Source organism: Cnephaeus nilssonii (assembly GCF_951640355.1).
Source record: "Cnephaeus nilssonii genome assembly, chromosome: 16".
Classification (NCBI taxonomy): domain Eukaryota; kingdom Metazoa; phylum Chordata; class Mammalia; order Chiroptera; family Vespertilionidae; genus Cnephaeus; species Cnephaeus nilssonii.
In genome coordinates, this window is record NC_137087.1 from 38,012,826 (window position 1) to 38,039,458 (window position 26,633).

Below are 26,633 nucleotides of genomic sequence, written 5' to 3' on the forward strand. Positions count from 1 at the left end.
GTTTATGATTAAAATTTTGAAACTCACTGAAAATAATGGAAAAAGAAAACAATTCTACCACCAAGATAAAAATCACTTGGTTTTCTTCTAGAATTGTCTTTTTTTTTTTTTTCAGAATTAGGTCTACAATATTTTTCCTCCTCACTCAAGGATACGCTTTTTATTTATTTTAGAGAGAGGAAGGGTGGAAGGAGAGAAAGGGAAACATCAATTGTTTGCCTCCCATATGCCCAAATTGGGGATCAAACCTACAGCCCGGGAATGGGCCCTGACCATTCCCGCAACCTTTCGGTGTACAGGACGATGCTCCAACTGAGCCACACCGGCCAGGGCAAAGTGAGATCTAAAGTCTGTATATCTCCCCTCTATACTGTGTGAGTAGAGTCTACTTCCCTGATAGAGGTAGTAACCAATCTGAACTGTAACAAATTAAATGAGAGAACCAGGCAGTCTGTGGAAAATCAGTCAGAAAAGATGGGAGCTAGCAAGGATAAGTGGAGAAAGAGGAACGGGAATGGTATAATCAGAGGCTATCACAGAAGTAGAAATTTAAAAGGAACCAAGTCCTGCTGTATGAATTGCAGAATGTGTTTTGGGTGAGGAAAGATGGCCCTAAGTAAATTCATGTGTTAAGGGGCAAATTTAACTCATAGTAGCCTTACTTACCTGATAGCTTTTTTTTTTTTTAATACATTTTATTGATTTTTCACAGAGAGAAAGGGAGAGGGATAGAGAGCTAGAAACATCGATGAGAGAGATACATCGACCAGCTGCCTCCTGCACACCCCCCACCGGGGATGTGCCCGCAACCAATGTACATGCCCTTGACTGGAATCGAACCTGGGACCTTTCAGTCCGCAGACCAACGCTCTATCCACTGAGCCAAACCGGTTTCGGCTACCTGATAGCTTTTATGATTAATTTTCTTCCTTATGCTATGATGTAAACTGTGTGAAGATTATGTAGAAATCTATAAAACATTTTAGACCATTTTGCTACTTAACTTGTAAAAAATACCCAGTAAAACAATAGCAAAGCTGCAAGCTACTAAGAAATGCTAGTGCAAAATTAAAATCGTAGAAGCATTAAGATGGTACAGAAAAACTTGGAAAGATTGATATGGAAAATTTTCTGAGCTAATGCTACATGTTGTTTTCCCCTAAATATTGCATAGTTGTGGTTCCAGGGGCACTGCCTTCCAGGTTTCCAAAGACTGCAGGCCCTGTCCCAGAATGGGACAGAGGAATATAGGAGCAATTTGAAGTAGATGTGATCAAAATTTTTGAAAATAAACTATTTCCATTCTGTGTGCTGTCCTGTTAGATGTCCTGGGATGATTACTTGTACCATATCAAAGGAACAATGTTCACCATATAGAAATGGTTTCATTGAAAGCAAAGGAATGATTTTTGTGACAGCAGCAATATCAAAGAATGAATCTCGTGATGATAAGATATGCTTTGTAATTAACAGGTTTAACTCAGAGAATAAATTTCATGTGTACTGTGTATTTAGATATATAAAATAACCTAGCTTAACAGTTATCTAGAACTTTTATTCCATAATATGTTTCAGTTTTAACATATACATTCATTGATTTAGTCATTTGCTCATTATTGAACACCTATTGTGTATGAGTGTCATCCTGGATGTTGGGGGTTCAAAGATTTGGGACATGACCATGAGGTATTTATTTACTAGGTTTAAAACTAGCGGATCTCTATCTCATGTCTCCCTTCCTCCTTAATGTATCATGCACATAGATGCTGCCACATCCAACTTAAAGTGTATCATTTTCTACCACTGACAATCCAAGCTCCTTATTCTGCTGGAGCAACTAGTTGAAAGAGAAACAAATACTACTCATCTGGCCAACTATCCCATCAGTGCTATTATTACCAAGCAGAAGCCAGAACTGATGAGTGCTGTGTTATTTCTTCCTGTAAAGAAACCCCAGTCTTTGGGCTGTTTTGTCAATTAACCTTTAAAAAAATGACATAAACAGTGTTCTCAATGGGAACAGTTCTGAAAAGAGTATTGGTCACATTAATTTAAATTTTTCATCACGTCAGTAGTGGCTTTTTCAAAGATGTAGGACAACTATAAGCTTGATTGGAATATTTAGTAATAGATGTTATCAGGCAAATAAGATTTTCAGGCCCTGCCAGAATTTGGTAATTGTTGCACATTCTATCCAATAGACAGTCTTTGAGTAGCAAAGTTAAAAAAAAAAGTTAAAGTCAAACATAAAATACAGAAATAATATAACTTCTAGCCCTGGCCAGTTTGGCTCAGTGGATAGAGTATCGGCCTGCGGACTGAAGGGTCCCAGGTTTGATTCCAGTCAAGGGCACATGCCCAGGTTGTGGGATCGATCCCCAGTGAGGGGCATGCAGGAGGTAACCAATCAATGATTCTCTCTCATCATTGATGTTTCCATCTGTCTCCCTCTCCCTTCCTTTCTGAAGTTAACAAAAAAAAATATATATATAAAAAAGTTTTTAAAAATCTAGATTGGAAACATGTTCTTAAATAAAAAGTAGTCATATAGTCCTTGATTAATGCTCAATTTAAATTATCTAGCATTGTGCTGCCGCATCTCCATACCCCAAAAGAAAGCAAATATGTGAACTGTTGCTAAGAAAAGGAGCGAACATCAATGAAAAGACTAAAGAGTAAGTATTCTTTAAATAATTAAAAATCATTGACATTTTATTTTTTGAAAAAATGTACTTATTGTCTGGTTGGCTTTTTCTCTTTAAGATTTTTGACTCCTCTACACGTTGCATCTGAGAAAGCTCATAATGATGTTGTCGAAGTTGTGGTGAAACATGAAGCAAAGGTATTACCTTTTTGGTAATCTTTGGTAATCCAGTGAGTTATTTTCTACTTAGCAGATTAAATGTCTGACTTCCTAAACTATTTACTCTTTCATAAGTATTTTTTCCTCTGAATCAATATTTAAAAATAATCCTGCAGGTATTTTTTCTTTATCATTTTTTTTGCTAGAAATCCTATGGATTTACTCAAAAGTACATTATTCCTATATATCCTTCCTTCTCTATTCCTTTTAACCACACCTCACTGTCAAGTTATCCTTAAGGTCTTTTTCTAGCACTATATTCAGGAAAATGTCTCCAGCTGGAGACATTCTGATTCTGACCTATCATTTCCAGTATTACTTTCTCAAATCTTTTGTTCCCTGATTACCATGATGACTCCTGTTATTTACCCCTGCCACAGCATTTCTTACCCTCTGTTATTTCTCTTGACTAAAAACATAGCTCCCACCATATGTTAGGACATAGGCAAAGTCTCTCCAAATTCAAGAAGATAGAAATCATATCAAGTATCTTCTCAGATCACAGTGGCATAAAACTGGAAATCGACTACAATAAAAACAACCCAAAGAAATCAAACACATGGAGACTAAACAGCATGCTATTAAACCATGACTGGGTTACCAAAGACATCAAGGAAGAAATAAAAAACATCATGGCAACAAATGACAATGAAAACACAACAGTCCAAAATCTATGGGACACAGCGAAAGCAGTCCTGAGAGGGAAGTTCATAGCTCTACAAGCCTACTGCAAAAAACAAGAAACAATGGTAATAAATTACCTAACCCAAAAACTCAAAGAGTTAGAGAGAGAGCAACAAGAAAAGCCCAGTGTAAGCAGAAGGAAAGAAATAATAAAGATCAGAGCGGAGATAAACGACATAGAGACTAAAGAAACAATACAAAAGATCAACAAAACCAAAAGCTGGTTCTTTGAAAGGATAAACAAGATTGATGAACCTCTAGCCAGGCTCACCAAGAAGCAAAGAGAGAGGACCCAAATAAACAAAATCAGAAATGAAAGAGGTGAAATAACAATAGACCCCGACGAAATACAAATGATTGTTACAAAATACTACGAACAACTCTATTCCAACAAACTGGACAACCTGGAGGAAATGGACATATTCCTAGACAAATACAACCTTCCAAAACTCAATCAGGAAGAATCTAAACAGCTCAACAGGCCAGTAACTATGGAAGAAATTGAAGCAGTCATCAAAAAGCTTCCGGCAAACAAAAGCCCGGGGCCAGACGGCTTCACAGGAGAGTTTTACCAAACTTTCAAGGAAGAACTAAAACCTATCCTCCTCAGACTATTCCAAAAAATTCAAGAGGAAGGAACACTTCCAGGCTCCTTCTATGAAGCCAGCATCACCCTAATACCAAAACCAGATAAAGACAACCCAATGAAAGAGAATTACAGACCAATATCCCTCATGAACATAGATGCCAAAATCCTCAACAAAATCCTAGCAAATCGGCTCCAGCAATACATCAGAAAGATCATACATCATGACCAAGTAGGATTTATCCCAGGAATGCAAGGATGGTACAATATCTGCAAATCAATAAATGTGATACATCACATAAACAAATTGAGAGATAAAAATCACATAGTCATATCAATAGATGCAGAAAAAGCATTGGACAAAATCCAACATCCTTTCTTGATAAAAACTCTAAACAAGGTGGGAATAGAAGGATCATACCTCATCATAATAAAAGCTATATATGATAAACCCACAGCAAACATCATACTCAATGGGCAAAAACTAAAACCATTTCCCCTAAGAACAGGAACAAGACAGGGATGCCCACTCTCACCACTCCTTTTTGACATAGTACTGGAAGTATTAGCTATCGCAATTAGGCAAGAAGAAGAAATAAAAGGCATCCAAATTGGAAAAGAAGAAGTGAAGCTGTCCTTATTTGCAGATGACATGATATTGTACATAAAAACCCAAAAGATTCCATAAAAAAAACTAATAGAATTAATAAATGAATTCGGCAATGTAGCGGGATACAAAATTAACGCCAAGAAATTTATGGCATTTCTATACACCAATAGTGAACTTACAGAAAGAGAGACTAAAAAAGCAATCCCATTTACCATCGCACCAAAAAAATTAAGATACCTAGGAATAAACTTAACTAAGGAGGTAAAAGACCTATACGCGGAAAACTACAGGACACTGAAAAAAGAGATAGAGGAAGACGTAAACAGATGGAAGAACATACCATGTTCATGGATTGGTAGAATCAACATCATTAAAATGTCCATACTACCCAAAGCAATCTACATATTCAATGCACTCCCCATCAAAATACCAACAGCATATTTCACAGACCTAGAAAGAACTCTCCAAAAATTCATCTGGAATAAAAAAAGACCCCGAATAGCTGCAGCAATCCTGAGAAAGAAGAATAAAGTAGGAGGGATCTCAATACCAGATTTCACGCTGTATTACAAAGCCACTGTTCTCAAAACAGCCTGGTACTGGCACAAGAACAGACATATAGATCAATGGAACAGAATAGAGAATCGAGATATCGACCCAAACCACTATGCTCAATTAATATTTGACAAAGGAGGCATGAACATACAATGGAGTCAAGACAGTCTCTTCAATAAATGGTGTTGGGAAAATTGGACACACACATGCAAAAAAATGAAACTAGATCACCAACTTACACCATACACAAAAATAAACTCAAAATGGATACAGGACTTAAACATAAGACGGGAAACCATAAAAATACTAGAGGAATCCACAGGCAACAAAATCTCAGACATATGCCAAAAGAACTTCTTCACGGACACTGCCTCTAGGGCAATGGAAGCTAAAGAGAAAATTAACAAATGGGACTACATCAAAATAAAAAGCTTTTTTACAGCAAAAGAAACCATCAACAAAACAGCAAGAAAGCCCACTACATGGGAGAACATATTTGCAAATGCCATCACTGATAAAGGTTTAATCTCCAACATCTACAGGCAGCTTATGCAGCTTAATAAAAGGAAGATAAATAATCCAATTAAAAAATGGGCAACGGACCTAAACAGAATATTTTCGAAGGAAGGCCAAGAGACACATGAAAACATGCTCAAAGTCACTTATTATCCGAGAGATGCAAATCAAAACAACAATGAGGTACCATCTCACACCTGTCAGAATGGCTATCATCAACAAATCAACAAATGACAAGTGTTGGCGAGGATGCGGAGAAAAAGGAACCCTCGTGCACTGCTGGTGGGAATGCAGACTGGTGCAGCCACTGTGGAGAACAGTATGGAGTTTCCTCAAAAAACTGAAAATGGAACTCCCATTTGACCCAGTAATCCCACTCCTGGGAATATATCCGAAGAAACTAGAAACACCAATCAGAAAGGATATATGCACCCCTATGTTCATAGCAGCACAATTTACAATAGCTAAGATTTGGAAACAGCCTAGGTGCCCGTCAGCAGATGACTGGATCAGAAAACTGTGGTACATCTACACAATGGAATACTATGCTGCCATAAAAAAGAAGGAATTCTCATCATTTTCAGCAACCTGAATGGAATTTGAGAATATTATACTAAGTGAAATAAGCCAGTCAATGAAAGAAAAATACCACATGATCTCACTCATTTATGGATAATAAAGAACATTATAAACGGATGAACAAAAAGATAGATACAGAGACAGTAAAGCAACAAACAGACTTTCAAATTACAGGGGGAAAGTTAGGGAGAGGTGGGGGAGATAAGAAATCAAAGGAAGGACTTGTATGCATGCATATAAGCATAAACAATGGACGCAAAACTCTGGGGGGTGAGGGCATGTATGGGTGTGGGGTGGGGGGGAATGGTAAGATATGTACACATATAATACCTCAATAAAAAAAAAAACCACATAGCTCCCCATATTGGGAAATAAATACTATCATATTGGGAAGTTACTGTTTTTTAGTTGGCATTTGTGCACAAAGTATTTTATTCGTGGAATAATTATATTTTCATCCAGGCAACAAATTATAATTTCTTACCCAGGAACTTTAAAAATAATACTCAGTAAAAGATATACATAGCATCCCAGATTGGCATGATAGTCACCTAATTCAACAATTTTTATAATTTTTAGCCACAGATCATTGCCTTTAAACAAAATCTTTAGTAGAAATGTACAATAAAACAGGAAGAATGGAGCTGCCCTGAATGAAGGGAGTAGAATGGAAGAGACCCTTTCCCGTTGGGTGGGCCCCAGGCTCTTCTCTAAATGTGCTTTGCAGAATCGTTTCTGTCTATCCTTCCTTGGGTTTCCCACTCAAGGAACCACTTAGAATTCTATAATTTCTTTTTCTGTTGCCTCTCAGTGTCTTAATTTCTCTTTGATTTGAGGGAATTCTTGATAATGTATAATCTCAATCTTTTCTATTGTAAATTATTAAATAAAAGTTATTTCTGCTTGACTGCTTGGCATATCTCATTTGTCTGTTCTATATCTTTTCACTGATTGCTTTTTTATACATGTGATTTATTACTAGAAGAATATGTGGATGCATATTAAACGAGTTGTGAAACTCAATGAAACAGTCTTGACTAGGGTGGCCAACCATCTAGGTCTGTCCAGGACTGAGGGATTTCCAGAAACACACGACTTTCAGTGCTAAAACAGGAAGTCCCGGGCAAACCAGGACAATGTTGGTCACCCTAATCGTAAAATAAAGTGGTACCCAAATAAACTTTTTTAAAGTGACTATATTTCATATTTCAGTGAATTTTCATAGATGAATAAATAGATTAATTGCCCTGAGCATTTTAAATGGCCTTTTCAGGCCCTATAAGCCTGAAGATTAGCCATTTATAGTGTAGTTTTGGATTCATTGACAAAGTCGTACTATATTCCTGATTAAATATTCTCCACTTCCATGAAGATGAATTGAACAGTTTCTCAAAACACTAGTGGCCACAGGATTGATTACTGAGAAACTTAATTTCTCAGTTATGTTTGAGGAATTACTTCCTTGATGGAGAGGGGTGGAGTAGGGATGAATGGGGAATGTTACAGGTGATTTTTTTTTTTTTTTAATTAGGAACATTTAAGAAAGTACAACCAAGTTGAAAGAACTTTATAGAAGATAATTATATACCTACCACTTAGATTAATGTTCTCCCTCTATCAATATATCTTAATTTTTTGACACATTCAATGTAATTTGCAAATTACTGTGCACTTCTCAAATATTTCCACATAGGCATCATCTAGAGCAGCAGTCGCCAGCCTTTCGGACCTCACGGACCACCTGTTGGTGACTGCTGATCTAGAGGTCAATATTCATTTACAGGGTTTTTTTTAGATGTAAAATTTGCATGCAATTTAATGCATAAATCTTAAATGTACATTTACTGAATCACCAAGACACAGAACATTATATCATGGCAGAGACAGGGCAATCTCCACCCCTAGAGACAATACCCCTTGTAATTTTTTCCTACATTGATGACATTTGCCTGTTCAAGGCCTTCATGTCTATGGATCATACAATATGTACTCATGTGTAAGGCTTTTTCCTCAATATACTGTCTTGGAGATTCAGCCACTAATCAATAATTTGTTCCTTTTTATTGCTCAGAAATATTCCATTGTGTGAATATACCATTATATATTTATATATATAGATTATATTTTACATGATTTAAAAAGGTAGAAGATTAAGCCAATAGAAATAAATGTTTTCATGCTAATCTAATCTCAGGCTTTGTTACTGACTATACTTTTCAGGTTATTGTCCACATTTCTGGACCTCAGCCATAGAAATACATGGATTAGACTTAGGCAATGTTTAGCTTTAAATGAAGTGAACTTATTAATATTTTAATGCTAAACACAACTATTATTCAACATCTCACACTTTTTTTTTATTTAATATATTTTGTTGATTTTTTACAGAGAGGAAGGGAGAGGGATAGAGAGTTAGAAACATCGATGAGAGAGAAACATCAATCAGCTGCCTCCTGCACACCCCCTACTGGGGATGTACCCGCAACCAAGGTACATGCCCTTGACTGGAATCGAACCTGGGACCTTTCAGTCCGCAGTCTTACGCTCTATTCACTGAGCCAAACTGGTTTCGGCCAACATCTCACACTTTTAACCCAAAATTGAATCTTCCTTCTGATGTCAACTATCATGAATTGGTGAATTTAGGTTCTAGACTTGTGCATAAATACTTGCTTTGAATAGGCTTAAGAGAATAATTGAGAATTTTAAATTAGCAAATGCTAAATACATGATTGGGTGGTTTAAATTTTGCATTGAAGGCTAATTTCTGCTTTGTCTGCATTATTAAGGTTAATGCTCTGGATAACCTCGGTCAGACTTCTCTGCACAGAGCTGCACACTGTGGTCATCTACAAACTTGCCGCCTACTCCTGAGCTACGGCTGTGATCCTAATATCATATCCCTTCAGGGCTTTACTGCCTTACAAATGGGAAATGAAAACGTGCAGCAGCTTCTTCAAGGTATTACATGCTTCCATGAAATTAATTTTGTTAATTAACTTTTATATTTTTTCACATACCATGTAAGAGTTGGTAGTAAAAGGAAACATTTTTAGAACTTTTGGCTGTTACTTCTTCCTAACTCATTATACTGTTTTTTTCTTCTATTCCCATAGGGATTTCCTACATAATCTATCAAACTCTGAAAGAACTCTACTTTCAGATAAGGTGTCTCCTCCCTTAAAGCTTGGTTCTACCTCCTAAGTAGTAGTTAATTACTCTTTCCTCTCTCTCTTTAGAGGGTATCCCATTAGGTAATTCAGAAGCTGACCGACAATTGCTGGAAGCTGCAAAGGCTGGAGATGTAGAAACTGTGAAAGTAAGATACAATCTTATGTTTTTAATTTTGTGTTTTTATTTTTACTATGTTTAATGAGTCTGTACTGTTATAATGAAGAGCCTAGTTATTTACATGTGCCTTGTTTTAAGAGGTAAATAATGCCAATCTAGTTCTCTGAAAATAAGATTCATTAAGTAATAAAAGAAACTTCAGTTTCACATGCATCTCTGTAAATGCACCACAGTCACAAATTTAAATAAATTGCATGTTCATGGAAATGAATTTTGTTTAAAAGACCTGTACATTTGTTCCTTTAAAAGAATAAGGTGCCCTGGCTGGTTAGCTCCGTTGGTTAGAGCATCATCCCAATACACCAAGGTTTCAAGTTTGATCCCCAGGCAGAGCACGTACAAGAAGCAACCAATGAATGCATAAGTAAATGGAACAACAAATTCTCCCTCTCCCTTTCTTCCTCTCTCTCTAAAATCAATAAATAAAAATTTTTTTAGAGAGAAAGGGGTTTTACTAATAATAATATTCATTTGATTTTTTAAAAAATATTTCTTTATTGATTTCAGAGGGGAAGGGAGAGGGAGAAAGAGATAGAAACATCAGTGATGAGAGAGAATCATTGATTGACTGCCTCCTGCACTCCCAGTATTGGGGATTGAGCCCACAACTCAGGCATGTGCCCTTGGCCGGAATCAAACCTGGGACCCTTCAGTCCGCAGGCTGATGCTCTATCCACTGAGCAAAACCAACTGGGGCTTCATTTGACCTTTTTTTAGCACCATGATTTATTATCGGTGTTGCTTTTATTCTCCAAATGTTTATACTTTTCATGCAGAATATTCTTGAGTGTTTTGAATGTGACTCTTATGGCCTTTTTCCCGCTAGGCTTTGTTACCTAAACCAAAGAACACAAAAAATTATTTGATTGACTATTTTCTTAATTCTCCCAATTAAGAAACAATAGCATTCTGCAGTTAGTTTATTCCATGTAGTGCAATATAATTAATTTTACAATGTAATTTCTTGACTACCAGCATCAGCACTACCTAGGAACTTGTTAGAAAGGCAAATTTTCAGGCCCCAGCCCAGCACACTGAGTTAGAAAATATGGAGGTGGGAACCAGTGAATATGAAAATTTGAGAATCACTGATCTAGAGGAGTAATCTTCAAACTTTAATGTGCTTACAGATCACCTAGGGATCTTGTTAAAATGCTAGTTCTGACTCCATAGATGGGATCTGTGATTCTGAGTTTTTTACAAGCCCCAGATGTTACTGATGCTTTGATGATACAATGTACCTCTACATATATTTGCCAAAAATGCAAATTACAATTGCTGATAATTGATACTTAGATTACCTTTACATAAGTAATAATAGTGGTAATGATAAAATTTACCTACTAGTTTTAGCAAAAGAAGATAATATAGGTATAGATGGGAGGAACAGAGGGATTCTCAATAAATGACAAGATGAAATAAGAATAAAGAGCAAATAGTTTCTGAGGATGCTGATTTGATGAAGCCAGAAAATAACTCAAGACATTTGAAATTTCTACTAAATGAATGAAAACAAGAAACCAGAATATGTAGCATTATATGTATGTTGTGTTCCATCCTGTAGAAATTGTGTACTGTTCAGAGTGTGAATTGCAGAGACATCGAAGGGCGTCAGTCTACACCACTCCATTTTGCAGCTGGCTATAACAGGGTGTCTGTGGTGGAGTATCTGCTACAACATGGAGCAGATGTGCATGCTAAAGACAAAGGGCAAGTACCAGCCATTGATATGGTCTCTTTCTTTTATCAGACCTTTTTAGGAAAATCTGAAAATATTTTTATGATAGGTAGTTCTTTTATTTTCAGGGAAGTCTGTTCCCTAACATTAGCTTAAATATGGCTGCTTTATTTTAGTTAAGATTTTATGATGGTTAGCATTTACATACTTACTTGCATAATGCCTTATCTGTATGTGTATATATATATAAGCCTAAGCGATCATTCAACTGGTAGCTATGATGCTTACTGACCACCAGGGGCAGATGCTCAATGCACAGACATGGAAAAGACGGATGAACCTCAGAGGGAAGGGGAGAGGGGGGGAAGGCAGGAAGAGATCTTATATGCATACTAGAGGCCTGGTGCATGGATTTGTGCACTGGTGGTCTCTCAGCCTGGCCTGCAGGGACCGGGACTGGGCTGAAACCGGCAGTCTGACATCCCCCAAGGGATCCTGGATTGTGAGAGGACACAGGCCAGGCTGAGGGACCCCACCAGTGCACGAATCCATGCACCAGGCCTCCAGTATTTTATAATGACCAAGGAGATTATATTAGTGTGATTGATTTAAAAATGTTTTAATTTGCTTTGATAATATTTTTCTTTAAAAATATACAATTTTAGGTATTTAATACATTCTCTGCAATTTCAACTATTTCCCCCTTGCCCCCCCCCAAATAATTCCATCTATGCTTTCACTAAATATTTAGGTTCTATATAATCAGTATAATCTCTTCTATGGTTCAAGAAATTTATCAGCTCTATGTAATTATTTAAATTAAAACAATGGGGGGGTTGATGACAAATATGTGATACCTTAATCAATAAAGTAATTTTAAAAAAAAATTAAAAAAATTAAAACATATCTTTGTGTTGCATTGCTTTTTTTTTTTTCCAGAGGCCTTGTACCTTTGCACAATGCATGTTCTTACGGACATTATGAAGTTGCGGAACTTCTTGTTAAGCATGGAGCAGTAGTTAACGTAGCCGATTTATGGAAATTTACACCTTTACATGAAGCTGCAGCAAAAGGAAAATATGAAATTTGCAAACTCCTGCTCCAGGTATATTTAAGCACTTACTGTTGACAGGGTGTATTACGTAGAAAATGTTTAATATTTCTATAAGTCTAATATAAATTTAAAATAATAAAGGAATAGGAAGCAGTATCTAATTCTTTACCTAGATTTCAGAATAAGTGTCAATAACATTATTTTAATACTTGAGGCCCGTTTTACGAAGATTCATGCAATAGGCCTTCCCCTGGCTGCCGGCACCGGTTTTCCTCCAGCACTCGGGGCCCAGGCTTTCGCTCCAGCCGCCTGCATATGCAGATTAACCCGCCATCTTTATTGGGTTAATTTGCATACTCCTGATTGGCTGGTGGTCATTGCGGAGGTATGGTCAATTTGCATCTTTTTTATTAGTGTAGATGAGTATGTTTACCACACATGGATTTATTATTTATTTTATTTATTTAGATTTTTTGTTGTTGACAATATTGCAGTTGTCCTCCATTTCCCCCCCTTTGCCCACCTTCACCCAGCCCCCACCTTTCCCTCCCTTGGCCTTCACTACACTATTGTCTGTGTCCATGGACTATACATATATGTTATTTAGCTTATCCCTTCACCTTCTTTATCCAGTCCCCTCCATCTCCCTCCCCTCTGACATTTGTCCGTCTGTTCCATGTAACCATGCTTCTGATTCTAATTTGTTTACTAGTTTATTTTGTTCATTAGATTCCACATATTGGTGAGATCATGTGTTTTTTGTGTTTCCTGACTGGCTTATTTCACTTAGCATGTCCAGATCCATCTAGTATGCTGTCGCAAAGGCTGAGGTTTTTTGAGGGTTTTTTTAAAATCCTCACCTGAGGATATTTTTTTCATTGCTTTTTAGAGAGCGTAGAAGGGAGAGAGGGAGAAGGAGAGAGAGAGAAAGAAACATAGATATGAGAGAGACATATTGATTGGTTGCCTCCCGCACGAGCCCCCACCAGGGCAGAGATTGAACCTGCAACCCAGTTATGTGCTCTTGACTGGGAATCGAACCCAAGACCTTTTGGTGTGCAGGCCAATGCTCTATTGAGCCACACCAGCCACAACAAGAGTTTTCTTTTTTACAGCCGTATTCCATTGTGTAAATGTACCACAGCTTTTTTATCCACGCATCTGCTGGTGGGCACTTTTCAGTCTGTTCCATGTATCGATGTTTCTGGTTCTATTTTATTGATCTGGGTTGGCTGTTTCCAGTTCTTGGCTATTGTAAACACTGCTATGATCATAGGGGTGCATATATTCTTTCTGATTGGTGTTTTGGGATTCTTAGGATATATTACTAGAAGTGGGATCACTGAGTCAAAAAGCAGTTCCATTTTTAATTTTTCAAGGAAACTCCATACTGTTTTTCCACAGTGGCTGCATCAGTCTGTACCAACAGTGCATTAGGATTCCCTTCCTTAACAGCACTTGTTCTTTGTTGATTTACTGATAGTAGCCATTCTAACAGGTGTGAGGTGATACCTCATTGTAGTTTTAATTTGCATCTCTCTTGATGATTAGTGGTGTTGCGCATTTTTTCATATGTCTGTTAGCCATCTGTATGTCCTCTTTGGAGAAGTATCTATTCAGGTCTTTTGCCCTTTTTTAAAAAAATTTTTATTGATTTCAGAGAGGAAGGGAGAGGGAGAGAGAGATAGAGACATCAATGATGAGAGTCCTTGATCAGCTGCCTCCTGCATGCCCCCCACTGGGGATCGAGCCCGAAACCCAGGCATGTGCCCTTGACCAGATTCGAGCCTGGGACCCTTCAGTCCACAGGCTGATGCTCTATCCACTGAGCCAAACTGGCTAGAGCTTTTTGCCCATTTTTCAATTGGATTGTTTGTCTTCTTAGTGTTAAGTAAATTTATTATTGTATAAAGTCAACTATCGTTATATTAATAGTTCTCTGATTATGTTTTTTTCTTAGTACTTCAAAATAGTTGATGGATTATATAATTTATAAGCCAGATTTATTTGTTTTTTAATAATTCTTTATTGTTGAAAGTAGTACATATGTCTCCCTTTTCCCCTCATTGACCCCTTCCAGCCCACCACCACTCCCCTGCCCCAGGCTCTCACCACCCCATTGTCTGTGTCCATGGGCCATGCATATATGCATATAAGGTCTTTGGTTGGTTACCTCCCTCCCCCCTACTTCTCCTGCCCTTCCCTCCGAGATTCTGCACTCTGTTCCATGCTTCCTTGTTTCTAAGCCAGATTTATTTAAATCTAATAAAATTGATAGTACTGAATCAATACAGGTACCAGTGTAGATATTTTACAGTAAAAACAAGAGTAAAGTTAAATTTATACTTCCTATCAATGTTTGTGGAAACTAAAAATGGTGTATTTGAAAGTTAATTTATTTTAAATGTAGTTTAAAATTTTGACTAGTGTTGTATTATAAAACCCCAATACTATTTGATTGCCTCTATATTCCTTTTTATTATTATAACTTTCTGTATATTAAATTAAACATTGATAATAATCTTGTTAACCTTTAAGGTAGAGTCTCAGTAAGCAATCGTTTTCTTTAGTATAGTTACATTGACTGTTTTTTCATTGACCAAGGACAAACTTAAGTCAGTTCCTCTTTTTCTCTTTTCACATGCCCAGCATGGTGCAGATCCTACAAAGAAAAACAGGGATGGCAATACTCCTTTGGATCTTGTTAAAGATGGAGATACTGATATCCAGGATCTACTTAGGGGAGATTCAGCTTTGTTAGATGCTGCCAAGAAGGGTTGTTTAGCCAGAGTAAAGAAGTTGTCTTCTCCTGATAATGTAAATTGCCGTGATACCCAAGGCCGACATTCAACACCTTTACATTTAGCAGGTAAGGGAATGAAGTTTCACAGATTTAGGCTGGTGACACCTAAGACTCATTTTATCTGAGTAAAATATCTTCTACAAATAAATGTAAAGGGTTCAAATCAAACATCTCCTAATACCACTGTTACACTCTAGTGCAGTGGTTGGCAAACTCATTAGTCAACAGAGCCAAATATCAACAGTACAACGATTGAAATTTCTTTTGAAAGCCAAATTTTTTAAACTTAAACTTCTTTTAATGCCACTTCTTCAAAATAGACTCGCCCAGGCCGTGGTATTTTGTGGAAGAGCCACACTCAAGGTGCCAAAGAGCCGCATGTGGCTCGTGAGCTGCAGTTTGCCGACCACAGCTCTAGTGTATTTGTACAGGGCAACTGTACTTCATGATCACTCTAGTAGTAGTATGTTACATTCAGTAAGGTTAGTTGAAAGAGGCTCTGCCAGTCACCACGTGTGCTTTGGAACCTTTATTTCAGGTCACCATATTTGAATCATTTTTGGTGAATGAGTTTTAGGTACAGAAACTTGAAAAATATGCCTACTTGACCCAGCCTTCCTCCTTCTGATGATAGCTGTTAAGCACAAGCAGAAAAAAAAATCTTAAAAGACTTTCAGAAGTTACATAAACCTCTCACCAAAGTTATTTCTTATCCTACCTAATAAAAGAGTAATATGCAACTTGACCGTACCTTTGCTACACCCACAAGCCACGCCCACCAGCCAATCAGCGAGTATGCAAATAAACCCAACCAAGATGGCTACAGCCACAGAGAGCAGGAGGGAGGCTTGGGTTTCCCAGGCAACGGAGGAGGCCAAGCTTTCTGCCTGCCCTTGCTGGCCTAAGCCTCCACTCAAGGCTACAAAGTTTCAATTATAGAAGGTAAACAAATCCAAACAGAAATGGCTGCCGGCCACGGAGCGAGCAGGAGGCTTGGCTCTGCTCCAGGCTACGAAGTTTCAATTGTAGAAGGTAAATAAATTCCAGATACCAGGGCCTCTGCTTGGGTCGCCAGGGGGCGTGGCTGGCCTGCAAACCACCACAGGCCCCTCACTCAGGCCGCCCCACGCCCCAAGGGAACCCCCACCCTGATCCGGGACACCCTTCAGGACAAACCAGGTGGCCCCCACCCATGCACCAGGCCTCTATCCTATCTTAATAAAAGAGTGATATGCAGATTGACCATCACTCCAACACACAAGATGGGTGCCCCCATGTGGTCAAAGATCCTGCCCCCATGTGGACACAAGATGGTCGCCACAAGATGGCTAGCAGGGGAAGGCAGTTGGGAGGCACCAGGCCTGCAAGGGAGGGCAGTTGGAGGCGATCAACCCTGCAGGGGAGGGCAGTTAGGGGTGACCAGGCTGGCAGAGGAGGGAAGTTGGGGCAAACAGGCTGGCAGGGGAGCAGTTAGGCATCAATCAGGCTGGCAGCGGAGTGGTTAGGGGGTGACCAGGCTGGCAGGCAGAAGCGGTTAGGGGCAATCAGGAAGTCAGGCAGGCGAGCAGTTGTGAGCCAGCAGTCCTGGATTGTGAGAGGGATGTCCAACTGCCTGTTTAGGCCCAATTCCACTGGACATCCCTCAAGGGGTCCCAGATTGGAGAGGTGCAGGCTGGGCTGAGGGACACACACATCCCCCTCCGTGCACGAATTTCGTGCACCGGACCTCTAGTATTAGTTATAAAATACCACAGACTCGTGGCTTAAACAACAGAAAATTATTTCCTCATCGTTCTGGAGATCAAGATGTTAAGGATTAGATTCTCCTGAGGCCCCTCTCCTTGGCTAGCAGAGGGCCACCTTCTTGCTGTGTCCTCACATAGCCTTTCTTTGTTGTGAACACATCCTCGTCTCTCTCACTCTGTTGGTCCCAATCTTTTACAAGAAACCAGTCAGATAGGATGGCCTCATTTTAACGTAATTTCCTCTTTAGAGGCCCTGTCTACAAGTACAGTCATTCTAAGGTATACTGGTGGTTAGAGCTTCAATATAGGAATTTTGGAGGACACACTTGAGTACATAATATTTGTTCTAAATTTTCACCCAAAATTCAGCACTGTGCACCTTGTTTTTAGTGCAGGTATACAACATTGTGGTTTCAGTACAGCTTTTTCAGCTACATTGAAGATGCTAGAGAATGGGCCTTTAAAATCAACTGAGCCACAGCTAATAGTTCAGTGGATTTGTGTCCTGTGCCTATATGACTCAGACAACTTTATCTAAAACATGGATTAAAAAGAGAAAAAAATAATTCAGGTGTTTCTGTCACTCTGTGTAATATGGGAGAAGGAAATCTATTCTCCCAGTTCATTTCAGTCTCAGTATGGGTGTGTTCATAGTGTTTAAGGGATAATTTTGATTAGATGTGATTTTTACCTTTAACTTCTCCCCCATATAAGTTGGGACCCCACTCTCTGAGGAAAAGTATTACTCCATCTATGTGTCTTTTCGAGAATTTTGGAAGTAATAAGCCACCTGGTGAGAAAAAGCTTTTCTGCTTCTACTGGCAATCAGGAGTTTCTAGTGGCCTAACCTCTGATTTGAATTATGCTGTGCATATTTATTTATATTAGCTTTTTAAATTTTTATGGAAGCTTATCTAGAACATTAACATCACTATTTAATTCTGTTGTTTTTGTAAGTGGCAAATATGTTGTATGTACAAAATATTTTTGCCCACCTGGGCAGTATTACACCTTAAGACCTAGAAGGGCTTGTACATTCAGTGCTGCAATACTTAGCTTATAATAGTTTGTAGTTTTGTCTTTCTTTGCTTGATTTTACTAAAATTGTTTTGCCTTAGATCCTTCAGCAAAAGGATAAAATCTACAATAAAAATTAAATGTAGATAAAATATTTTCAACTATTTTAAAATTTCAAATCATATCTGGTTTTATTTTGGCAAAGTTAACTTCCAGATTTGCTTTCAATCTGTGAGTATGTGTCAGACTATACCGTAAGAGTATGTATTAAGATAGCTAACAGTTTCAAAGATGACAGGTTATGGCATATTTATAAAATATTGTTTCACTTCATGGTTTTAGCAACACATAGGTTCTGCTGCCAGACTTGTAGAGATAAAAGCATGTTCTTGGGGTCCTAAGACCCATGCTGGGTGCTCTCTCCTGCTCTGCATTGAGGTCCTAACTTAGCTTTTATATGATTGAATGCCTTTAACTCACAGCCTTGGAGACCATGTATCTGAATTCTGGAAGTTGTATATAACAACATGAAGGCAGGGACTTTGGGAAGAAGGTTTTAAAAGATACAGTGAAATCAATCAGATTTTCTAAAATGAATAATATCATCCCTGAGAGCTTCTAACTTGAGGCCAGTGGGCAGATTTTTTTTTCATAAGATAAATTTGTTAATAGACTCTAATGGGGAATTTCATATTTCTATAATTATATGTAACTATTTTTATATTAACAATTAAAAGTAATTTTACTTCTTTTCTAAATCAGCTGGCTATAATAATTTAGAAGTTGCAGAGTATTTGTTGCAACATGGAGCTGATGTGAATGCCCAAGACAAAGGAGGACTTATTCCTTTACATAATGCAGCATCTTATGGGGTAAGTTCTTCCATGTTACCTTTAAAAGTCTTTGAGATTTTCAAGTGAAAATCAGTATTACAGTTCAATGGGAATTTAGCTTGACTTTCTCATTTTATAGAGAAGTAAATATGAGGGCTAAAGAGGTTAAATAACTTCCAAGTTTCAATTCTGAATCTATTGTAAGCCTACTGTGAGATGTACAGCACATTTGTCATTCATTTTACTATCTTACCAGCGATCTTTTACTTTCACTAAGCTGTTGATTTATTTGTTGGTGCCTAGGAAACTCATTGGATTCATAGGAATATGTAGTTCAGATGCATTATTCCTGACTTTTTATAGCCCTAAATGTTGCCACCAGTATTGACAATCTCCAGTAGTATAATTTGGATAATCGAAGAAGGCTGCTTATTTATAAATTGTTGTTCAGCAGTTATAACATCTGAATAATTGAGAAATTGTTAAAGTCAGACTAGTTCACTCTTTTGTCAAATTCTTCGTGTTTTCTAGATAATTTCTCAAGTAATTTAAATATCTACTGTAATTTTTAATTAACTACCCATAAATTATGATGTTGGGGAGAAATAGTTTTTCATTTCTAAACTAAGTATGAATACATGGAAAAATAGGTATAGGACTAGTTTCTTTTTAGGAACTAAAGTGTAATAAAATTTCAGACTGTAACAGGAATATTTTCTTTTACAGCATGTAGATGTAGCAGCTTTACTAATAAAGTATAATGCATGTGTCAATGCCACGGACAAATGGGCTTTCACACCTTTGCATGAAGCAGCCCAAAAGGGACGAACACAGCTTTGTGCTTTATTGTTGGCCCATGGAGCTGATCCTACTCTTAAAAATCAGGAAGGACAAACACCTTTAGATTTAGTTTCAGTAAGTGATGGGCTCTTTGAAAAATCTCAGTGCTTTTCTCGCTTTTTAAAATTCACTTGGTATATATAAAATGTCTTCATGGTGAATGTGTAAAATCTGTTTTTTAGCCCAATTTAAATGTAGAACTTTTTTGGTATTAAAATATAATAACTAAATAATAGAATTATTAGTTACTGGGTCTTAAGTACTTTGTAAAATGGAAAAAGGAAGTACAAAGTGTAACTACTTATATTAGTTGGGAAAACAAAATAGGCACAAGCTCCCATTGAATACTGGCAGGGCATACAGGTGCAGGATAATACAGGACATGGGCCTTGAGGAATTTCCCCAGCTGGGAGCATTGCCCTCAGGTGCAGCCACAAAACCTGCTTCTAGTAGATTCCCTCCCACACTACCTCATCCCAAAGTTCCTATTTCTTCCCCACCAGAATTGTTCACGAAACAAGCTTGTTTCTCTCATTTCCTATGGAAGTCTTTTCTTCCTCTCCTGAGGGAACTCCTATAGGAGTCTCCATACTAGTGTCTACCTCTGCTTTGGCCACTGTAACACAGGTACCTGTCTTGCCTCCACCACTGGGGAAATTGACCAGAGCAGTGAGGGAAAGGAGAAGAAATTCTTGAGGTAGGAAGAGAAGTCTCTTCTGCAGACTGCTTTCACTGAGAGAGATTCCATTGTTAGAAGTTACATTGAAAAGCTAATTTAAGAAACATCAATCAGAACGTCAAATCTCAGGGAAGGTAGGGGACAGTGGGGGTAAGGGGGAGAGATCAACCAAAAGACTTATATGCATCCATATAAGCCTAATCAATGGACACAGACAACAGGGGGGTGGGGGCATGAATGGGAGGTGGGGGGTAATGGGGGAATAAGGACACATACGTAATACCTTAATCAATAAAGAAATTTTTAAAAAATTTAAAAAAAAAGAAAAGCTAATTTAGTTTAAATACATTGGAGGTTAAGTAGATTTTTCTCAGATTGATAGCCCAACCATATTTGCAATGTTTTTTTCAGGGAAATGTCTTCCCCATTCCAAACTTCCTTAAAAGTGAACTTTTCTTGTTCAGTCCACTCATTTATCAGTCCACCAAATATAATTGACAATGAAACAAAGTGCTCTAGAGAACATGTGTGGGCTTTAGAGTTGAACAGACTGCCTTAGAATTCCACCTCTACCACTTTTAGTTGTACAATCTTGCAAGTTGCCTAACCTCTAAGCCTCAGTTACCTCATCTATAAATGGGGATAAAATATATTTGGTTAATATGAGAATTAATGTACTTAAAGTCTTTGGCATGTACCAGGTACATAAAAAGCACCCAAAAATAAATGGTGCTAATATTATTTTTAAAGGTTATATACAAACTATGAGTCCCATGAGAGTCCTCAGACTCGGGGGGAACAAAAGGATAAGGATTGGGTAGTCAGTATAAATCACTAACCATGAAAACAAGTACTGATTTACTTCTTGCTGAATGTTAATTACTTAGTGTCTTAATTGAGCATTATGAAAGAATGGTATATGTCACTAAATTAACCTACCAGAAAATTTGGGGATTTTTTTTCAATTCTAGCAAATTTGACTAAAATAATTATCTTTGTTAACCCCCAAAAAACATTCAGTTTTGAGGAACAAATATCATTGAATATTTTCCAAGACACAAACGATCATGATGTTTGCTAAAGTTTCATGTAGGTTAAATTACTTCTTTCAGAGTAATTGCGAGTGTTAAAAGCTTTTACCTTTTTAAATTGGTATTTTTCATTGTAGTATCAAAATTATGATTTTTTTAATGCTCTGCCACATTTAACAATTTTGATTCTGTGTCTTGGAAGAATTATGTTTTATATTGAATAACAATATAGCTGAATATCACTTATTTGCTTCACTTTTTAAAATAATCATTTTTTATTAAAAAGCACTTCTAGAGCAAATTTGCAGTGGTTTTGTCATATTTTAAAATGCATTCTTCTAGGTGTAGTAGAATTTTAACAGATTTCATCTCTCTGGCATGTAACCTAGGCAGATGATGTCAGTGCTCTGCTGACAGCAGCCATGCCCCCTTCTGCTCTGCCTTCATGTTATAAACCTCAAGTGCTCAATGGCATGAGGAGCCCCGGAGCCACTGCAGATACTCTGTCTTCAGGTCCATCCAGCCCATCAAGTCTTTCTGCAGCCAGCAGTCTCGATAACTTATCTGGAAGCTTTTCTGAACTGTCTTCAGTGGTTAGTTCAAGTGGAACAGAGGGTGCTTCCAGTTTGGAGAAAAAAGAGGGTGAGATTTTATGAAAATAACTTTCTAACTTACATTGTAGGCACATATTTGATACTTGGAATGCTATAAAGTCATTTTTTTAACTTTAAATATAACTGTTAGTATCAGATTAACATAGTGTGAAAGTTTTAGCATTTTGTTATTTTCCTTGCATTATTATAATTCCTAATGACATTTTCTCCTTTCAAGTTGAGACTTGATGCTGTTAACCTACTCTTTAGATGTAAATATGCTTTCTGAAAAGTTTAGAAGTCCTTTTGGTTGAGTAGTTATGCCTTAATTTACCTCTTGAATACAGATTTATAGAATACTTTTTATTCCATGTCAAAATACCCAATTTTAACCTTTTGCACTCAGATGTCGAGTGTGACTCGACACGGTTAGCATCGGTAGCAGGAATCGAGAAAAAAGCAAGCGAGTGCAAAGGGTTAAAAAGATAAAAAGACACATACATATCTGTAGTCTCTAAAAGCTGTTCTCTTTAACCTTTTACCTGTCAAAATTTATCTCACCTTATGTGACATTGTGAAAATACTTTTGTGAAGTAGCTTACATGCTCAAAGACAGGGAAGCTTCTTTAATGGAGATAAATTTACATATAACAGTAGTTTCAGCTCTATGGAAACTTACTTTAAAGATAGTTAAAAATAAAATTATTTTAATTAAAAGATTTGTTTTAACCTGAGAGTGTCCTGTTGGTTGTTTCGTCAAGTGATGAACTCTTACAGTGTTCTTTGTAATTTTTAACGTTTTGTTCAATATTATACCCCAAGTGGCTATTCACATTTTGCTTTATTTTTACTTTCTTTATGTATGTAGTAATATTACAAAAACTTTGTTATAATGTTGATATATATTCTGAAGTGTGAATTTTTTTTATTCTGGATTTTTTTATTTTTCAGTTCCAGGGGTAGATTTTAGCATAACTCAATTTGTAAGAATTCTTGGGCTTGAACACCTAATGGATATATTTGAGCGAGAACAGGTGAGTTGGTTAACTGTTTTTGCTTGTTTTGGTGTTTTATGGAACCTCAAGGAAAAAGTAGGGCATACTTGAAATAAATGCTCCACTTGTTTGGAGCGTAGGGAGGGTTTTTTTTGTTTGTTTTTTTTTAAGAGACTTGAAATCAATTACTCTTCTAATTTGGCTTGATCTTGGAATTTCTGTTCAGTTTATTAGCACATAAAATTTACTCTCGTGTAGTAATAGTAAAATAACTTTTTTGAATGCAAAGTTTAGCTTATTCAACCAAAAATAAGTTACCCTTGAGCCCTTTTTGTTTAGTTCTGTTTTATCAGTAACTACCCACTGTAAGCCTGACACTTCACTAGCCTCTATATACAGGGTGTTCCAAAAAAGTGTATACACACTTTAACAGATGATAGCTCAATTAAAAAATGAAATGTATTTCAATAAACACTGCCTTTCAAACTGTGTGTATACTTTTTTTTTAGGTACCCTATAGATATGCCATCTATATATCCGGTCTTTTCTAGAATAGTCCCAATTTACAGTACTCTGTCAGAATATAATTACAGATTTTTTTTTTATTCAGAACATAACAGTGACTATGGACTTGTACCCTAAGGAACTTCCGATCTAGTTATAGAGCTATAGCAAGAATATATGAAGAGTTAAGTTTTTAGCATCTATTTTAGAAATGCAAAGAAAGAAAAGGTTACTGTGAGCTGGATTCCAGAGAAAACATAGTATAAACAGAAGATGATTTTTTAAAGTGTCTTTAGTTTCACAAAGTGGGAATAATATAATTGAGATAAAAGGATTAGTTTGAACAGTGATGGAGAAGCACAGTCTGGAGCCTGGAGGAACAATTAAAAGCATTGTATAAATGACTTGGATGTAGAGGGATGGTGGAAAAGATATAATAGTATACCTAAATATGGTTAATTTGAAAGTGCATTTTTCGTTTTGCTGCTTTGTTCTTAGGTTCTTATGCTAAATGATAGTGATATTTTTGGTAGTTCATGACTCAACTTTGTATAATTAAATTAGCTAGTTAGCTAATTAGCTGCAGCTTTTCGTTTTGTTTCAGTTTAACAGCTGATTTATTTTCATTCCTAAGCTGTTCAAAAATTAATGTGAAGTAAATGTATGAATCTAGTACACTGTGAGATCACCAATATATGAATGTCCACCAAATGAGTAAGTCTTCTAAATATTTTATTCTCTTTTGTAAGATCACTTTGGATGTATTAGTTGAGATGGGGCACAAGGAGCTGAAGGAGATTGGAATCAATGCTTATGGACATAGACACAAATTAATTAAAGGAGTTGAGAGACTTATCTCTGGACAACAAGGTATTTCATTTTAAATCATTGCTATCATCAGTTTAACAGTTTCCATAAAGACAGTCCTCAACTTACTAATTGATCATTTAAAAATCTGTAAGAGTCCATTTAATAGGAAGAGCTCCAGGAAACCTGGAATCAAGTCTTAACTCTGCTACTACTAAGCTTCCTGAGCTGCTGCTATTTACTGTGCGAACCTAAGAAAACTTCTGGGCCATTCAGAAATTTAGGAATTGTTTTAGCGCTGTTATTTCTTTTCAGTTATTTCTGAAGTTATTCTAGCTCCAAAGTTTTGATTTTAAAAGATCTGAAACTTGGATATCTGGTATCTTTTAGTAATAGGTAATGATTAGGTGTTCAGGACTGCCCATAAAAGAGCTTGTAAATTTCTCTTTTGTAGTAAATAGCTAAATTCTAAACACTTGCAGTGAAAATACAGGGAAACAGTAATGTTGCAACTGAGGAAATTTAACAAAACAAAGTTGAATATTTTTATTTCTCCTGGATGTTGATGCTTAAGGAATATGCAAATTGCATTCGTTCAACAGATGTTAACCCTTCCTATGTACCAGGTCCTGAGTATAAAAAGGTGAATTAATTTAAGTTTCAGAAATCACATCTTAAGTTCATTGTTAAATTGAGGAAATTATTTACCCTGGGGTCAGAAGCATCCTGAAATTGAAATCCTGGCTGTACAACTAGGATTGAAGATAATCCTCCATTAGCAAAAATGAAAATTTTCAGGAAAGAATGTATACCTACCAGAAGAGGGTCTAGCTCTTAAAGAAGGAAAAGGAGTGCCTCTAAAAATTTAGGTAACACAAGCTAAGGAATGCTGTATACTAGAAGTCTGAAATAGGATCAATTCAAGATAAATGCATCCTACTTACCTGGTAGGGTGTAGGGCAAAATGTTTAAAGATGGTCTTGAATATTTACAGTATAGATGACAAAAATTTTATATGATAAAGAGGAGGGGCCCTAGCCAGTTTGGTTCAGTGGATAGAGCGTTGTCCTGCGGACTCAAGGGTCCCGGGTTCGATTCCGGTCAAGGGCATGTACCTTGGTTGCAGGCACATCCCCAGTAGGGGGTGTGCAGGAGGCAGCTAATTGATGTTTCTCTCTCATCGATGTTTCTAACTCTCTTTCCCTCTCCCTTCCTCTCTGTAAAAAATCAATAAAATAAATTTTTTTAAAAAAAGAGGAGGGAAACCCCATGGCTCCCTGGAATCCTATATAATAAAGAGGTAATATGCAAATTGACCATCACGCACTCACAAGATGGCTGCCTATGACCAGGCCAGCAGGGGAGTTAGTGAGGGATGACCAAACGACTGAACAAGCCTGCGTGGGGCGACCAGGCCGGCAGGGGGATTAGTGAGGGACAACCAGATGACTGAACAAGCAGGCTTTGTGGGGCAACCAGGCCAGCGGGGGGCTGTGAGGGGTGACCAGGCCGGAAGGGGGGCCATTTGGGGGTGACCTGGCCAGCAGCGGGGGGCAGTTAGGGGTAATCAGGCTGGCATGCAGAGGCAGTGAGGGGTAATCAGGCCAGCAGGGGGGGGCTAGTTAGGGCTGATCAGGCTGGCAGGCAGGTGAGTGATTAGGAGCCAGCAGTCCAGGATTGTGAGAGGGATGTCTGACTGCCGGTTTAGGCCCAATCCCCAGGATCGGGCCTAAACCGGCAGTCGGACATCCCCCGAGGGGTCCCAGATTTGAGATGGTGCAGGCTGGGCTGAGGGGACCCCCCCCTCCCATGCACAAATTTCGTGCACTGGGCCTCTAGTCTTAGTATAAATATAAATAGTATCTATCTAATAATAGAGTAATATGCAAATCATCACTCCGCTACACTCACCAGCCACGCCCACCAGCCACGCCCCAGCCACGCCCACCATCCAATCTGAGTGAGTATGCAATTAAACTGAAAATATGGCGGCAGCCCCGCCCCCCAGCCTCTCCCGGTCTCTGGGAGTTGGAGAAGTCAGGCGCCAGCGCCTGAGGCTGGCTGCAGCCACGGAGACCAAGAAGCCGCCTGCCCCATGATCCCAGGCTGCAGCCAGCCTCAGAAGCCTCAGGTCCGCCTGCCCAACGTCCTGGGGAGACGGAGAAACTGGGCCCCAGCGCCTGAGGCTGGCTGCAGCCACGGAGACCAAGAAGCCACCTGCCCCATGATCCCAGGCCTCAGCCAGCCTCAGAAGCCTTAGGTCCGCCTGCCTCACATCCACCTGCCCCACGTCCTGGGAAGACGGAGAAA

The 26,633-nt window shown here is 37.9% G+C and overlaps 1 protein-coding gene across 2 annotated transcripts in view; it reads left to right on the forward strand.

Annotated features, from left to right (window-relative positions):
* Nucleotides 1-26,633, forward strand: part of TNKS2 (tankyrase 2) — a 61,774-nt gene that overhangs the window by 20,391 nt on the left and 14,750 nt on the right. The window contains exons 10-21 of one of the 2 annotated variants that reach the window (XM_079794128.1): nt 2,584-2,675; nt 2,764-2,842; nt 9,183-9,354; nt 9,633-9,712; nt 11,309-11,454; nt 12,362-12,527; nt 15,126-15,345; nt 18,804-18,913; nt 19,601-19,789; nt 21,814-22,066; nt 22,969-23,051; nt 24,266-24,386. In XM_079794128.1, coding sequence (XP_079650254.1) covers nt 2,584-2,675; nt 2,764-2,842; nt 9,183-9,354; nt 9,633-9,712; nt 11,309-11,454; nt 12,362-12,527; nt 15,126-15,345; nt 18,804-18,913; nt 19,601-19,789; nt 21,814-22,066; nt 22,969-23,051; nt 24,266-24,386 — 1,711 coding nt within the window. The remainder of the gene's footprint in view (nt 1-2,583; nt 2,676-2,763; nt 2,843-9,182; nt 9,355-9,632; nt 9,713-11,308; nt 11,455-12,361; nt 12,528-15,125; nt 15,346-18,803; nt 18,914-19,600; nt 19,790-21,813; nt 22,067-22,968; nt 23,052-24,265; nt 24,387-26,633) is intronic. The other variant, XM_079794129.1, reaches the window with a different exon arrangement.